This window comes from Colius striatus, chromosome 6 (assembly GCF_028858725.1).
Source record: "Colius striatus isolate bColStr4 chromosome 6, bColStr4.1.hap1, whole genome shotgun sequence".
NCBI lineage: Eukaryota > Metazoa > Chordata > Aves > Coliiformes > Coliidae > Colius > Colius striatus.
Genome location: NC_084764.1, coordinates 23,964,246 through 23,982,155, shown reverse-complemented (window position 1 = coordinate 23,982,155; position 17,910 = coordinate 23,964,246). Strand labels below are relative to the sequence as shown.

Below are 17,910 nucleotides of genomic sequence, written 5' to 3'. Positions count from 1 at the left end.
TCCCTTCCCCTCTGTGCCATTCACAGAGGAGAAGAGGTAAAAGCACCAGGCTCAGATGCCTCAGCCTGGGAAGAGGGGTGGGAGGAAGGGGATCTTAAAGGGCTGGTTGTGCTACTCATCACAGCTCCATTCTGTATTTTCAGTTAGGTATTTGTTTGTTACAGTGTTGGTTGGTGGCAGATTAAAGTCAGTTTCTTTTTCTTCCCCAAGTTGAGTAGTTTTGCCATAAGTGGTGAGCGAGTCCTCCCTATCCTTAGGGGGTTCCAAAGTTTAAGGTATTCCTTGGTACATTTCTCTTCCCCATCCCGTTGCAAGGTGGAGAAGTGAACAAGTGGTTGACCAGCGATTCTTTGTTCCTAGATGGGACTACATGACAACAAGTGTATTTCCTAAAGCTACCTGTTTTGAGACTTAAAGAATGTCCCAATTTCATTATGACATTCTTATCAGAAGGAAGATTTTGGTTTCACTCAACTTTGGCTCAAAGGCTCGAGGACTGCTCCTTTTCCGCATCATCAGTAATACGTTCCACACACTTCACTTTGTCTCTTATGCCCAGGGCAGCTTCTCTCACAGCCGTGAACAGATCCTACTCTCCCTAGATACATCTTTTGCTATTGTTCTTTCCTGGTGAAAGCTACATTTGTCTGTACTTACTCTCTTGCACTGGGGTCTGGCAACCTGCTGCTAATCTCTTGTCATGCCAGTTGAACCCCCTCTCTGTTTCACAGTAATTTAGAAGAAACATACTAACATTATCTGTATTATTTTCCTGCTTCAGAAAGTAACATTTCATATCTCATAAAATGGTAACTCCCAGATCCTACCAGACTCCATTTGAAATGCAAATATTCTAGAGGAAACTACTAGTTATTTTTAGAAAACCCCTCTGTTGCTTCCAACAAAGACTTTTAGATCTGCAGTTGCAGATTTCAATACTTCTGATACCTAAAGTGAATGCAAAAAAATAGCCATTTTAAAATTCTCAGAAGTAAAAATCTTGCACAATTCACTGAAATCTAAAAAACATATTTGAAGATAAAACTGTATCTTACAAATAATTAACAGCTAATGTCAACAGAGATCACTATGTTAGGTACTATGCCCATATTTAATAAGAGATAAGCTTTTATCCTAAAACCTTGCAATTAAGCTTATTGAAAGTGCCACAAACATATGAGAAAGACAAGATAATACTACATTAATTATTATTAGCATAAAGAAGAGTCATAGCATACCATTTGCCTAATCACTGCAAAGTATTAGCACAGTCAAGCATTTTTAAAAAGGCATGCAAAAACAATAAGTGGTTTTTCAGACTTATGTGGATCTCTCCTTTTTCACATAAAGGGCAGCAGGAAAGAGCATGAAGGAGTTTCAGGGAAAACTAGAACAGAAAAATACCTGACAACACTGTCAGGCTAAAAAGACCAACGAACTAAAAGCTCAAAATCCAGTAAAACAGATACTAGATTTTGTTCTGTGGAGTCTAGAAGGCAGTTTTCCTTCCCTCTCAAATGCACTTATGATTCAGTGAGACCAAATCTGACTTTGTGATCTTGCCAGATTCTGTCCGCACTGGAGATTCAAACACTCACCTCATCAGTAAGAAACTCCTTACTCAGACCAAAGTCTGTTAGCACCACATGGCCATCAGAATCGAGGAGGATATTCTCAAGTTTTATATCCCGATATATAATCCCCAACTGCAAACAGAATATAAGAAAATGTATTTCCACATCAGTGTAACCACATCAAGTAAACATTGTTGAATGCATTAAAATACAAAACCAGCAAAACTCTTGACATCTGAAACTTGCACCTCAGAAAGGACAATTTTGAAACACCTTTGAACAAGTAACTGAGTGATTTCTAAATTCTCAGAAATTATACAGTGCATTAATATCTTTCAATTTAAAGGACATACTGTCTATTCTTTGAATCTGGAAGTGACTCAACACTTGCTGTTGTGGGCAAAACTCTGTTCAGTTTTCATTACAATTGAAAATGGATACTTCTGTACTATGTTCTAGACCATACATGCATGCTTTCTTATAGTCTACTTACTATATATACCTATATAGTTAGATGTAACTACATAAAACTATAGCAATTCTTACATCTACAGTTGTGCCAAATTTCATAACTCTGATGTTTAATTGTATCAAAACAAATTGACTACAAATTAGTTTTACTGCCATTCACCATTTCATAAGGATCATTAAGAACTAGCAATCACTTGTCAATAACAACACCCTTCACACTGCAGACAAACTTGTCACCTAAACCTGGTGCACACAAATGGACACTTTATTGGAAAGCATTTTAATTATACAACTACTGTCTTATCTACACTAGATAAAAGTTATTTCAAACTTAAAGCAATCTAAAAAAACCAGTTGTTCTTACTAAGTGATATGAAAAAGAACATACTTGTAGTTGCACAAGATCAGCACTCGGGTAAAGTTATTTTACCTTGTGGAGATGTTCAAGTGCCAAAACGATTTCCCCAATGTAAATTTGCACCTCATTTTCTGAGAATCTCTCTCTGTGTGAAAGGTGAGTAAACAATTCTCCTCCATTTATATAATCTAAAAAGTAGAACAAAGAACTTTAAAATTTCCCTTTTTAACAACTTAATTTTCTTTTTGGAATATTAATAGCTACTTTGTAAGTTATTTAATAAGATGTTCTGGGATCAGATGCTTTTACTTTATTGTAATTCAGTAGTATTTCCTCATGTTATGCAATACTCAATTTCCTTCTTAGAGGACTGACAGAAGAACAACTGCAACTTTTAAATAATGAGGAAAAGCACAAGCCTCAAATATCCATAAATTATAAAGATGAATAATTTTTGCCAAAAATCAGTTTTGACTTAAGAATGTAAAAAGGAGTGCAAATGATATCTACAAACAGAATACTTGTACACTCTCGGGAAATAGGTAGGAGCATCAAGGCAGACCGACAAAGAAAGGCAGTTCAGAAAATGGGCATTAGGTGAAATAATCAACTATGGGCAATTACAAGTTTTACCATTTACAAGGAGAACTTTGATGGCAAAATTTACTGGAAGAGATTATTTCCACATACATTTCCTCATGGAAACCACATTTAATTTGCAGGCTATGACACAAGGGGTCTCCCACAGTTAGAAAGGGGGAAAAAAAGTAATTACTATAACACAAAAACATACTTTAAAGGTTGAGCTGTGTGGTTTCATTGTTACCAGCTGGTCTTAAACCACAACAACCTGTTTATGCTAGTAGTGTACATGAAAGTCATTAATTTGAAACCCCACAGCACCCATGTACAGAGCAAGAAACACGTCCCATATTGTCTGTCTTAACATTTTCTTGGATATTGTTTCTAGAGATCCACTGGTGTAATATGTAAAACCATGAAAAAGGACCAATCCTATCATAAGCAAATTAATACTTTGAAGGAGAATGCACATATACAAGTTACTGACATTCTGATCTCTCTTTTCTTTTTAGTTCTCCAGTTGTTTGTCAGAGAATAGTGGTACAACCTAACAATGTGAGGAAGATCGATTATCTAGATCAATAAGAACATGAAAAGTCATAATAAAGCATAAATAACCCACGTTTTATGATTACTTGTTTTTCCAAAAACAACTTCACCATTCTAATGATGGAGATAAATATAACTGATAACTATTACTAAAAAAAAAAAAGGCCTTTAGTTATACATCAAAAAATGTAATTTCTTGCTTTAAACATCACCTTAAGGTTAGGTTGGCCACATTCCTAGTCTGCACTACCTGCTCTGTAACGCTCTTTAGAACTACTGAGCACTCTCTTCTTTGATTCTTATGAGGATATAAATATCATGCTTTTCGCTTTTCCTCATATAAGAGGTTTTTCTGGCCTTCTACTTATTCTTGTCACCTAAATTTCTCTGTTATTATGTATTTATTTTTAGTTATCTACATCCATCTCAGATGTGATGGGTTTTTCGGTTTGGTTTGCTGAGGTTTTTTAATATTGCTAATGGGATCTAAACTGCATTCTAGCTAAAAGTACACATATCTAAAAAATGGTACTATAATATTTATAAAACACATTCACATTTTGTCTCATAATATTTCATTTTTTCCACATAATTAATCAATGATTTTTTTTAAAAAGAAATCTTAACTATTGAAGGTTAACACCAAGGAATCACAATGTTAATGTATTTCTAACTTTTTTCATGTTTCTTTAGCATTTTTCAGCCTGTGACAATATTTTAGATGTTTCTTTACTGTCCTAGTCAGAGGAATCTTTTAAGATTCTTTTAAGAATCTTTATAATTTCAACAGGTACCTAGTGAATACTGCATTTAAGCTTGAGCTCCTCAGATACCTGTATTATCTCACGGTATGAAGTCAAGTTGTATCAATAGAACACCTTCCTAAGAACTGACAGCCAGTGGTGTAGATTCACGTAACACTATTAACAATTTATAAATTTAAAGTCTAAATCATTCTGCTAATAAAAGTTCACTAAATGTAAGTTATAACCTAAAATGTATAGCAGAAATTGTACTTCAATTAAAGGACCAATCACAAAAATATATTCTGCATCTAAGTATTAATTTGATGATCCATTTCTCAGGTCTTTTAAAATACTCTAAGCAACCAGTCTTTAAAAATTGGTTGTAATTTTCTTAGAAATACAATCCATATACCAAACAAAATTTGCTAGTTTTAGAGTGATATCAAGCCTTATGGACAAGTTCTACTTTCATCACAGAAACATGTGATTTTGGATTGCATCTTCACATACAAAAATTGAAACATGCAAGTATCTCAATAGTCAAAGATCAAATGGTTTGATAACAGAATGATTTGGCAGCAAATGGTTCATGAAGTAGAAAGGTTTAGAGTTTATTTTAATATTCTTTTTCAGCTTCTGACTAAGTGTTCTTCATTATCAGGAAAAATCCTATATCTTCCTGAGATAGAAATACAGGACTTTTTAAACACAATGAAATTGGGGAACAAAGCAAAAATATAACTGCTTGATCTCAGCATCTTTCTCCAAAATGTTACAATGCTGAAAAAGGATAGTGGTAGAGAACTGCAGCACACGTATACAGAAGTTACATCCAAGTTGAAAACCTGAAGGAAGCTCCTGATCAGTCTTCTGCCAACCTTGAAAATGCTACAGAAATAGATACGGTTTATCACATCAAAATGGAAAGCAAAACATCAAGGAGAGAATTGAAATGAAGAATGTTCTAAATAAAGCTTGCTATACAATAGTTCATTATCAAGCATCTCTCAGAAATCAAGACTTAGAAAAGTTACTGGTGGAATTTACCAAAATGATGTATCAGAATGCATAAATCAAGAAATTGACACAGTCTACAAGTATTTTTACCAGCATTATACAGCAGGAAATCATACCAACAATTTGTAGATACCAGTGTTGTAAAGAATTTAACCAAAAATAAACAAAGGAACAATCATCTTCAACTGACATCAACCATGTTATGAGCACATCTCGTCCAAAAAGATCTATTTGATACGATCTTTCAGTTTGCAGCATTACAGTGCTAAAACAGTATACTACCTATTCACCACAGTGACAGGCAGTCCTGTCCTCTCAGGCAGATGACAACATTTCAAACACACTGATCACATTGAGGACAACATATATCATGTTCTTAGAGTGAAATGTGCAGTATGTTTGAACTAGAAGGCTTTCTGCTGCTTCAGTGTTTCCTTACTTTTTTTTCTTCTTTCCTACCCACTAATTCCAGTAGCAAAGTTATGTTTGGTCATCTCATTTTACCAATAACCTCTCTGTCACATACACAAAGACTGCATGCAGACAAAATAAACAATAACTTTAATCCTCACATTCATACAGATTAAGAACTTTTTCATTCATAATAGCAGTTCATCTCAAATCTGTGGAAAACTAATGCAGTATGTAATTAATAATAATAGTGCCAATCAAAATTTAATTTTCTAGTTAAGTTCAATAAAATACTTACCTGAAATAGGTACTTATATACATTTTTTGCTGCATGTAAGTCACTGATAAACATCCACCCCACCACCACCAAGTCAAAGTAGCACACTGAATTTTAAACAGGAAAACCACAAATGCAGACTCAGTTGAGGATGAACAGTATTTTACTTCCTATGGTCTCTCATGCAATCTCCAAGCACACAGTATTGAAGACCACATTAAAAAAAAACATACAAAACATTATGGAAATAAAAAAGCAGGGGTTTGGGTTTTTTCCATTAACTTAGAGACTTGAATCCTGAAAACTACTTACCTAAAATGAGATGAAGCTTTGTATCTGTCTGGAAGGCATAATGTAATGTGACCAAAAACGGTGATTGCCTAATGTGCTCCAATACTTGTCGCTCTGTCCTTGTGTGCTCAGTTGTTTTGGCTTTTTGAACTATTGTTGCTTTCTTCAGCACTTTCATGGCATACAGCTTTCCAGCATCATGGCCGCTTACTTTCCTTACCAGGAACACTTTTCCATAGGCTTTAAAAAGTGAGGAAAAAAAAAAATTCACCTACTCATACTACAGGTGCAGCTGATATCATTATTACATTCACTTACTCATTGTTATGACAAACACTATACAATCAGGCTAAAACACTCTACAATACCTTTGTTTCAGACCAATCTTTTCTGAGTAAAATTTCAATCAAATGAGCTTCGTAACTGAACACAGTAATAGTGGGAAAAACAGTGAAACAGTTTCAGTATTTGAAAACAATTAAAAAAGCTGATGATTTCTTCCTTAACCTAAAACTCCCATACCTAGAATTGAACAAGAGTTTGGAGTAAGAACGATGTGGTAATGGTCTGCCCATATTTTCACAACTTACATGCTTTCACTACTGGCTTTACAACACTGAAGTTCCAAAAACCCATAGAAAAGCCAATTAATTATTTCCATCAGTATTTAGTACATAGTAATTTTCTTAGGCTCTCATCCCAGACTGAAATGAGAATAAGTTGGAGGAATTATCTCAAAAAGAAAGTTTTCTGAACACAATAAATAAAAGAAATAGTCACCAGGATCAAAAGGCAGTCTTTCTGGAGTGTTAAGTTATTGAACCTAAATTATAGAATCATAGAATGGTAGGCATTGGAAGGGACCTTTAGAGATCATCTAGTCCAACCACATTTGGTTAAGAATACACTCCACACTGGTGTAGTTAAGTGGCAAATGCAGACTTTATTTTTTTGGTAATAAAAAGGGCTCCTGGGAACTGTGCAGAAGTAAATTTGATACTTCTACTAGGCAAACCTGTAGAAACAGTAAAGTTTAGAACTAGTAAATGCACAAAAAGGATACGATGTGAAAGAATGTGTGTTACTTTTGCAGATGACAGCAATTACTTCTATTGGTAATTGCTCAAAGGAATCAGGAAGAAGGAATAACATAGTTGACTGACATAGATTTCCAAAGTACTTAACAAGTTGTCTTACAACAAGGTCTTAGAAACAATAAACAGTCACGGGTGCAAAGAGAAATGTCCTCTCAGGAAACAAAAATCCGAAAGATTAAAAATAAACATTCAGCTTTTTCACAAGAATTCAGCCTGACTGATTCGGTCACACGTGGACAGTAAGGAAACAGATTTTCTTGGTTTAGGAAATTAATCACGGCAACAGAAACTGAAGTGAACTGCTGAAACTGTACCACAGTATCAAAATATTAAGCAGCTGAAAAATAAAATGGCAGATAAAATTCCAAATAGGTGAGTAATCCACATAAGTATGATAATAACTAATGGTGCACAGTTTTATAACTGAGAAAAAAAAGATACCTGAAGTTACCACAGGCAACCCCATGAGAAAACATCAGTGGTAATCCAAAAAGGAAAAAGAATGCAATGCAAGTATTGAAGGGGAAAAATGGCCCAAACATACTGTCCCCCAAATCTTCAACACAAAACTAGAAATCCCTTATGTTGTGGCATGAAATCTTTGCATGCTCTTATCTCAAGTGAAGCAAACTATTTTGGGCTCTCATCTCTTCTGTCCTCAGCTCCCCTCCCATCAGAAAAAAAGTATGTGAAGACATTAAAAAAAAAACCAGAAGTGAATAGAAAGGTCCTTCTAATTATGAGGGGAACTAGACACAATTAGGCTTTTCATTTAGCCTGAAAAAAAAAGTACAGTACTTCAGATGCTAGAGGGGTTTTTTTTAAAAAAAAAAAAAAGAAATCAAAAATTGGATGAAGACAAGTAGACAAGTAAAGAACCATTTTTTCATTATTTATAGAAGTAAAACAACTACCGTAACAAGTGAAATCATTCAGTATTAAGATTAACAATTGTCCAAAACGCACAAACAAATACATGGTTAAGCTGTGGAACTACTGCTACATTAAGCTGCATACGTCAAAAATGTAGATGAGGTCTCCTTGAAGGAGAGGAAAGTATATCCAGTGTTGCCAAACACAGAAGAAATCCGTCTCAGGCATACCTCAAACTGCATACTGCTACAAGTTCTCTAAGGAAACCATCATTGTGTGCCTCCCCATGACCTTGCAGAGTCTCAAGCCATCATGAGAGATGGAAAAACTTTACCATTTGGGTGTTTTCTCTAACCCATATAATTATCTCAAGTATCTTAAAATTATTTCTAGTATCTGAAAAAAAACCAAACAAAAAACAGATCGCCCTACTTCTGAGAGCATTTGTTTTAAAAAAAGTCTCCAAAAACAGTATTTACACCTTTGTATGGAGTCACTTAAGGTAACATTTCGACATCCTATTAAAACACAGCAAAACCAGTGCAGAAAATGGCCTCGGCTTGCATTTCTCAGCTGCTTAAGGGAGGAGCCTTAGTTTTCACCAATTTTCAGCTGGAGCTTGCATTAAACTTCCTTGTGCCTCTCTGGAAAGCCAGTAGTTTCTTTCACAAATGTGAGAGAACTTTAAGTTAAGCTAAATTAAAATAAACAAATGCCCCTAGATTTTAACACCTGGCTACACTTCAGAAAAATGTACAATGGACTTCCAAATCCATCAAAACTTTACATTTGTATACACATAGTTTTAAAACAATGTTTTCAAGTGTAAACATAAGTAACTTCTCATTCTTAAATTACATTTTTCCTTTTAGTCTAAGAATAATTATGAGACAACAACAGGAAAGGGCTCAGAAGTACAAATTATTTTAATTATTCGTTCTGTGAGTCCTGTGTCTAGTTTTGGGCTTCCCAGTTTAGAAGTAGTAGAGAATTTCTGGAGTCTAGCAGAGGGCTACCAAGATATCAGGGGACTGAAAAACCTCAACTACAAGAAAAATCTGTGAGACCTAAGAAGTTGGAACTGTTTAGCCTAGAGAAAAGAAGACTGAGGGGGGATTTTATAAATGCTTATAAATACCTAAAGGGTGCAGGTAGAGAGGATAGGGCCAGTCTTTTCTGTGGTGCCCAGTGACAGGACAAGGGGTAACTGGCAGAACATAGGAAGTTCCAATTGAACATGAGGAAAAACTTCATTCCTATGAGAGTGCTGGAGCACTGGCACAGGCTGCCCAGGGAGGATGTAGAGTCTCCTTCTCTGGAGGTTTTCAAAACCTGCTTGGAAATGTTCCTGTGCAACCTGATAAAGGTGAACCTGCTTTTGAAGACAGTTGGACTAGATGATCTCTAGAGGTTCCTTCCAACCCTGGTCATTCCACGATAAATATGCCATTCATTTTTAATTATGACAAAAATATAGTTCAGCTATATTGTTCAGAATTGCTTTGAATGCATTGCATACTGTTGAAATCAGATAAAGTCAGAATAACTAATATGTGTCTGGATCGTCTTCTTTCCTCCTTAAATGCATCACTGCAGTTGCTACTCTCTCCAGTAACACTGAACCACCTCTGACATTAGTTCCCTTAAGAATTGTTGCTACTCTTCTCCAATTTAATGTCCAGATACTTTCAGAATTCTCTGATGGATGAATGGGATGAATTTGTCTAGGTTCCAGGTTCTTAGACTGAATACAATCCCCTCTTTTCAGTCTGATCATCGCACAGAAAAAAATCTTCCTATTTCCAAGCTCTGTCTCTGATTAGCCATCTCACCTTCCATCCACTATTCATCATAGCTGTCCTCAGCAGAAACTGAAGTAAAATAGTAACTGGAGTTTGGAATTACTTTTAGACATTCTCTAATTCTGGCTTACTCTCCTGAGCACAGTAACCTCGTTTCTTTCCTCCTCCTCTTTTTATGAAGAGAATATTTTATATTTTCTTCAATATGTTTTGAAATATCTACCTTAATTTGACAGTCTTAACTTTATGAGGACATTTTCTAACCTCTTTGATAGAACATCATTATATCTTCTTGTTACGTGAGACTTTTGAGCTGATTATTCAAATCTGACATTCACCCTGACAGTTTTCTTCCCTTTATATGAATATATCCTTTGGCTTTTGAGGATCTTCCACACATAAGGAGAATATTCTTCTCATATAAGCACTTAATTGCAGAAGATCACATATAAAATATTCTCTTTATATGTGGCAGTTATATTCTTGTTTTGGGGGTCTTTTTTTTGTCTTCATTAGTGGTCTGCAGTTCAAGTGGCAGGCGTACTTATTAGCGCACATGCTCACTTGTATTGTCTCTTCTTAAGGACAGTTCAAAGGCTGAACAAAAGTGGCATTTTTTAAAATCAGAAGCAGAAACAGTTGAGTAGATTAAAAGGAATAAAAATATATGACCCAGAATGCCCTCTATATTAACTTTTTTTTTAATTTTAAAAACATTTACATAGAATGAAGCAAGTAAGCCAAGTGGGCATGCATAAACTAACACACCCCCACCTTCTCTGCTGTTCTCTCTGTGGTTTTGCGAAGCAATTACACTATTTTGCTGTAAAGTATACTTGTTTTATAGAACAGACACTAGTTTTCCATGTCATAGGAAAAAAAAAAGTTTTAATAGATAGGAGGGACAGCTAGAAACATGAATTCAGTTAACGGGAAGTCTTAAAATTCAAAATTAGCAAGGTTACACAGTAACAGCAGGAGAAATGGACTTAAAAACAAGAAGAGATTGGAATTTCAAAAAGTACATACTGAGTAGAATGTGACAAGTCAGATAAGTCAAGTAAGTAATAATTTACTTCCAAAGCAACAAGTACATTATCAATAGCTTTATGAACAGTAGCATACTGTCATGTATTTTGTTTTACTGATGTAAAGTGTTACAAATTTCTTGAATGGGGAAGTTTATTCTATTAATGGCTTCTTAATACAGTGTAAAAAGATCCAACTCAGATTAAAAGGCTGATAACTTAAGATTTTTGCTCACTTGTATTTTCCTATCAAAAATGGAACATGTGTACTGTGATACTCTTTTAACATCATAAACCAAAATATAACAAGCACGCCTCCAAATTATGTGTACGAGAACAAACCAGACAAAGGAATGCAAGAAAGAAAGAATGCAAATTAAAGACAATAATTAGTATGAAATTATGCTACACCATAGCATGAAGAAAATATCACAAAAAAAAAAAAAAAAATCACTTCCACAGGACAGATATCAGTATACAAGAATATTACTAATAATCCTAATTTTTTCTGTCTTTTAAAAAGCTACAACTTTAAAGTGACTAAAAAAACCCCTTCAGTGCCATTGCCTGAAAAAAAAAAACCACCACCAAAGCTATATGAAACTATCACAATTACATATACTTAAGCAAGGTATCATTTAACATATTTTTACTATTACCCTTTAGTTATTTCAGTATTTCAATAGCAGACTATATTGAAAATACCGTTATTAGTTGAAATAGCATCTACCATCATCACTTAATATGACGGTGAGGTTTCAACATTTTCTGCCCTGCATTACTGTAGATCATTTCAGTATCAGATCGTTTGAAAACACTTGGCACACAACTCCACAGTGAAGAACTTCAAAGCAGTATCACAGCTTCTCTTTAGCATTAGCTAGATCACAATAACATCTGTAATACCTAAAAGCTCATATCAGGATAAGGCTTTCGCTGCCAGAGTAAATATAGCTCTTGGTAAACAGAAGCTATCAGATGCCCTCTTCCTCATTTTCCTTTAGTTGTTTTATTGTGGAATAGAAATATTAGTCCTTTAGTCTCTGTGACTCAATCTAAGATGATAGGACAAGGGGTAATGGGATGAAGTTGGAACACAAAAGTTCCATTTAAACACAACAAAAAACTGTTTTACTGTGAGGGTGATGGAGCCTTGGCACAGGCTACCCAGAGGGGTTGTGGAGTCTCCTTCCTTGGAGGTCTTCAAGACCCGCCTGGACACATTCCTGTGTGACCTGATCTAGATGGACATGCTTCTGCAGAGGGGTTGGCCTAGACGTTCTCAAAAAGTCCCTTCCAACCCTACCATTCTATGATTCTGTAACCTCAATACCCAGACTCATCTTCAACTGTTTAGAACGTATTGATGTAAAAGAACAGAGAAGTTCTGAAAACTGTCAAAAAAATACAACATCCCAAACAAACAAAAACCCAACAAAACAGAACATCACCAAACAGTTCTCTTATCAATCTGCCCATAATCTGGCAACAAGACACATCCCCCCCCCCAAACAGTTCTCTTATCAATCTGCCCACACATACACACCACACACACACACACATCATGAAATAAAGAAATAACCACAATTTTATCTTTTAGCCAGAAAAATAAAACAGGCATCTAATAAGCACCTGCACTTGCAACCTAGCGAACAGGCAGTTATTGTTTAGAAGGAAGGCATGTATCTTCACCATAATTAGACTGTGTAACTATACACAGCGAAAAATAGACATACGTTGAAGAAAATATTCTCCTTTCTTATTCTAATAGAATGAACAAATGATAAAGTCATTCAGACTCTTACTTATAAATACAGGAGGCATTTTCCTCATTTTTTCTGACAGTAAGCGCAAACATGACAATTGAAATGCAGACTAGTAGTTTCATACAAGAGACTACAGGTTCTAAATGAGGCCTTACGCTTGTATAGTGTCATTTAGAACAAGTCTGTAGTAGCCTGCTATTTGAAATACTTCTGACTTATTGTGCTTAGATAGTTTTCTTTATGCAGTTCCTCATTCTCCCAAGTAAACATTTATTCTCATACAAAAAATTGAAGTCAGAGTAGTCACATATACTTGAGTTCACCAACCTCAAGTACGAGAGCAAGAAGTTGCAGGCCTAAACAGGACCTTATAAATCATGACACAACACACTTAAGATCTTGTAGCAAAGTTTGCATGCAAAAAAAGCACCTAGAGTCTTACAGAGTTCTTGGAAAATAATCTCTCTGCTATGGAAGTTGTGGGGGGAAAAACAAAGTATATGGCACAGAAAAAAACTGAGTCATTAAGACACCTAAATAACTGAATGTATAGCTCCAGATTTTTCACATGTAGCAGATATCGCAAAGTCTCCAAATTTCCATTGGTTTTCCATACTTAAGATGGAGTGCTTGCACAATAATTCTTGTCATTGACAAAGTTCTAGAACTTCCTAAACAGGAAGTTTGTGTAATATTAAATTATCAGGACCAGAGTGGTGATATAGCAGACTGTGTCCCTGCAATCCATGGAAAGTAATCATGAAGGCAGTGAATGTGCATGGAGGAGGCTGTGACTCTGTGGGGAGGCAGCAGAGGAGTTGAACATGCCTGGAGTTCTGCTGGCCACAAAAGAGGCCCTCGCTGCGGGAGTCTCTGAGGAATTGCAGCTCTTGGGAAGGGCTTACATCACAGAGACTCATTAAGGACTGTGGGAGGGATGCCACATCGGAGCAAGGGAAGAATGTGATGATTCCTCCTCCTCTGAGAAGAAACAAGCAGCAGAGAACATCTGTGAGGGATTGACCACATTACCCCATTCCCTGCCCCTGTACACCACTGAAGGAGGTGAGGGGAGAGATATCAGGAGCAGGGAAACGAATCTGGTAAGAGGAGAGGGATGGGGAAAGGAGTGCTGGTTGTATCATTCTCATCATCCTGTTCTGTTTTTACTTTGTCTGTTCTGTTTCTAGTTGGCAGCAGATTAAATTGTTCTCATTTTATTCCCTAAGTAGCCAAGTCTGTTTTGCCCAGAATCATAATTGGCCATGAGCTCTCCTTGTCTTGATGCACAAGGCCCTTGGTTATCTTTTCTCCTCTCATCTCACTAGAGGCTTCCTTCATCCTACTGAAAGGGGAGGGCTGGCAAGCAGTGAGCAGCAGCGTGGTGCTTTGTTGTCAGCTGGACTTAAACCATACCACATTTTAAAAGTGTACATTACTTCCTTGACAAAAAAAAAAACCAAACCCACAAACCACAAGTACACTTCCTTAGATTCCAAAAGTTTGCAGGAATCTTTTAGTCGGTTCTTGAAATAGTTTGAAGACTACAAAGACAGAAGGTGTTTCTGAGCAACACGACTACCACAGCAGGCATGCTTCCTCATCTTTTTCTTCACACATACACACACTGTCAACTCACTGAAGTAGACTTCTCTGAAAGGGGTTACTCATAAAAATTATCCTGTTAACCTGTGTTAATAGGATGGCTCAGCACTATAAGCTTAAGGACTATTTGTTATGATTAAGAATATTCTAAGCAAGAGAAATTGGACTAATCTGTCCATGAAGAAGAAAGGGCATGGAAGGTAGCAGCAAAAGGGGTATTTGAGAGGTACTGCTTAAAGACAATAAAAGGAGGTTAGGCTACTACTAGTTTGAACTTGAAGACTGACATGAAACCACCAAACCTTACAACTACTGCATTTGGAATACAAACTAGTATTAACGTGATCTCAGACTAATGGCAGTGGTAAAGGAAAAAGCAAAAAATTCAGGACAGAAAGACATCCTCACATAAATGCACAATTTTAAGCAATTTCGTTTTTGTCAATCCCACTCAGACCAATCCTGACCACTTCAAAGCAGCATAGCTGCTTCTGCCTATGAATATGCACCATTACAGCTTCCTTGCCATTACCACTAACTAGTAAAATTTAACAGCAAAGATTGAATTTTTAAGCCCATTAAATTTAAATTTTAAAGAAATTACTTTAGAAAGAGAAAAATAATCTCAGGTGATTTAATAGCTTAAATTTATGAAAGGATCTGTATGACAGCTAAATGTGAAAATCAAAACACTTTTATCTCTTCAGTGATGTAGCAGCCTGTGCAATTACAGCCTCACTGCTAGTAATTAATAGCTGATAACACCCAAAATTTAATACCACAACTAACTTACAACTTCTACAGACCTTGGTGATAGTCCACTTTCATGCCTATCCCAATCTACTATTACTTGTGGTCTCTGTGTGTGTCCCTTTAACAAAGGGGAATCAAATCTTTTTTGTTAGTTAGTCAGCAATCCTATAACATCCTGCAAATCTCCAAAAGTGTGCTGAAATGCACAATACAACAGTGAATATCTTCCATCATAAAGGTTACTAGTGTTTTTCTATTTTGTTCAAATCCCAGTAAATTCAAAGCCAACACTAAAACATGAATAGGATGCTTCGTTCTAACTTAATAATGTACTAATATTACTGTTTTAGTCCAGAAATTAATTTTTAAAAAATATGAAAATTTAAAGAAATTATCAAGATCATGCCTAAACTGAGATCAGATTTTTAACAAACTGTGACAAGTCTCAAAGCTATTTATTTTCCTTTTTTTTTTTGAAAAAGTGCAGCTTCAAAAGTGCTGTAAGCTAAAATGTGACCTCCAAATTTGCACAACATTTGAGGAGAAAAAGTGAAGAAAATCATGCTATGTAATACAGAAGTGATATACTTTCTAAAGGATGTTACAATTACCCAAATCTCAGCTAGAAAACAAAGTTATACTTAAAGAGTAAAGCTTCCAACATTCAACTTAGAAAAATAGTGCATCTTACCTCCTGTTCCAAGAACTTTCAGGAGCTCAAAGTTTTCAATGCCAACTTTTTCTGCATGGCCTGTCAAGTTTGCTGAAGGAAAAAAAATTAAAATCACATCAGATATATAGTACACTTAAACAGCATTCTGACAAATTACTACAGATTCACTAAAAACAAGTTAGCAGATGAATGAAATATGCCACACTAAAAGGACATTCCACATGCATACTGTATTCTTTTAACTTGGAAAGCAAGAGTAAGAGATTTTCTTGTTGCCATCAGTGTTTCTGGGGGAAAACAAAAAAATAAAACAACAAAAACCCCACAGGATAACAACTGAAGCCCATCTAGCTTTTATATGCTGTGTTTCATCCTATCACTGGGCACCTCTGAAAAGACTCTAGTTCCACCTTGGCCATAATCTTGAATCACATAGCTACAGACAGCAATCCAGTCATCCCTTAGCCCTAGCACCCTGAATACTCTCACATTCTTGGATTATACAGTGCTTTGGATTACATAAGCAGAGCTCCAGTTACTATTCATACATTTAACACAGCATTACTAAACCTATAAAAACACTCTTCTATGGAGCAGGAAAGCCCTTGAGCCTACATAACCAGCAAGCCTGGAAAAATCTATGCTGCTACAAAGTTGTGTTGTTTCGGAGGAAAAGGTTCTATACCAACCTATACCACTACAACAGATATTTTTCTAAGCATGAATGTGAAGAGTAGTAAGGCAAAAAAGTTTAATTAAGTTTGTTCTTAACCTAGTTCAGTTCCTTGATCCACTTTAATGTGCAGTTTTACTTGCACAATTAAGAATGCAGTAGAAGTTGCATAAACTGAGAATCATTCTTTTAGCAGCCAGGCCAAACAGCAACTTCAAGCCAAATTGTATGTCAAAAAGGAAGTTTAAAAAAGGCTTAAGAAAGATGTGCAAGAAGCTTTTAGTAGTAGAACCAACGGAATGCAAGTAAAAAGATCTCTTAACCAAAAGAGAAGTCTTTTTGATAGGAGATGCTGAAATTAACTTACTCCATTCAACAGAAACTTTTATTTCATGTGGTATTTCTAAGAAAATAAACAATACATTAACCTAAACTGTACCATAAACTCAATTTAACTTGCATTCCATATCCACTAACATTAGTAAAATCTTTGTTAGTTCATTGAAGTTACACAGTAAAAAGCTGAGATATACCAAGTTTCAATTACTATGTGCTTGTTTCAATGTGAGCCATAATTTTGCACTGTCCACTTAATCCTATTTTTACTGCTATTCAGGATGTCTAATTGCCTTGTCAAAAAAAAAAAATTAAATGTCTTGAAGGCTACTGTAATATTATTCTCATAGTAAAAAGTGAGAACTTTATATAGATGAGTATAATTTGCATTCTTTTTGCGTTATACTGAGGAAAAAAGACACCCCACAAGATGAGACAGCTAAAAGGTGCTGCATAACACAGAGGCATGATAGGACACTTGAGACATACTAACTCTCTCAGAATTACTCCCTATAAAGCAAGAAGTGGAATATACTTCATAACAGTAAAACAAAAAAAGCCCTAAAACCCACCACAACTGAACAAAGAAAAAAAAAAACCCTACACCACTAAAAATCTTCAAAGCTACAAGACAAGATTAACAATTCACTGAAAGTGCTTCTCCCAATGTTGCCACAGTTGGCAATGACTTGCTCCAACAACCTCAGTTGCTGCACTCAATCCATCTCTGAAGTCATACTCCAATAAAAGCAAGCTGAAGAGCTTATGTCTGTGCCACATTCTTTCCAATGACACTGCTAGAGCAGTTCTTTGTCTTCATCTGCTGAGACCAGGCTCACCATTTTCAACATTCTAGCTGAGACGAGATACAGTTTCTCCAGAACAAAAGTCATCATACCAACATTTCCTTCAACTTTCTCTCAAGTGCATAAATACCCAAAGATCAGTATTTCTATTCACTAGTCACTTCCAGGAACCCAAATGACCACTGCTGGAGGACCTTTCACAAGGACTGCCTTCCACAATTA

General features: G+C 35.7%; 1 protein-coding gene across 3 annotated transcripts in view; it reads right to left on the bottom strand.

Annotated features, from left to right (window-relative positions):
- Positions 1-17,910, bottom strand: part of RPS6KA5 (ribosomal protein S6 kinase A5) — a 78,691-nt gene that overhangs the window by 51,858 nt on the left and 8,923 nt on the right. For 2 of the 3 annotated variants that reach the window (XM_061998770.1, XM_061998771.1), the window contains exon 1: positions 1,599-1,683. Coding sequence is in view for 1 of the 3 variants with exons in the window: in XM_061998768.1 (XP_061854752.1) it covers positions 1,599-1,706; positions 2,476-2,591; positions 6,298-6,516; positions 15,892-15,963 (515 nt within the window). In the remaining 2 variants the exon portion in view is untranslated. Of the gene's footprint in view, positions 1-1,598; positions 1,707-2,475; positions 2,592-6,297; positions 6,517-15,891; positions 15,964-17,910 lie in introns of those variants that run through there. The other variant, XM_061998768.1, reaches the window with a different exon arrangement.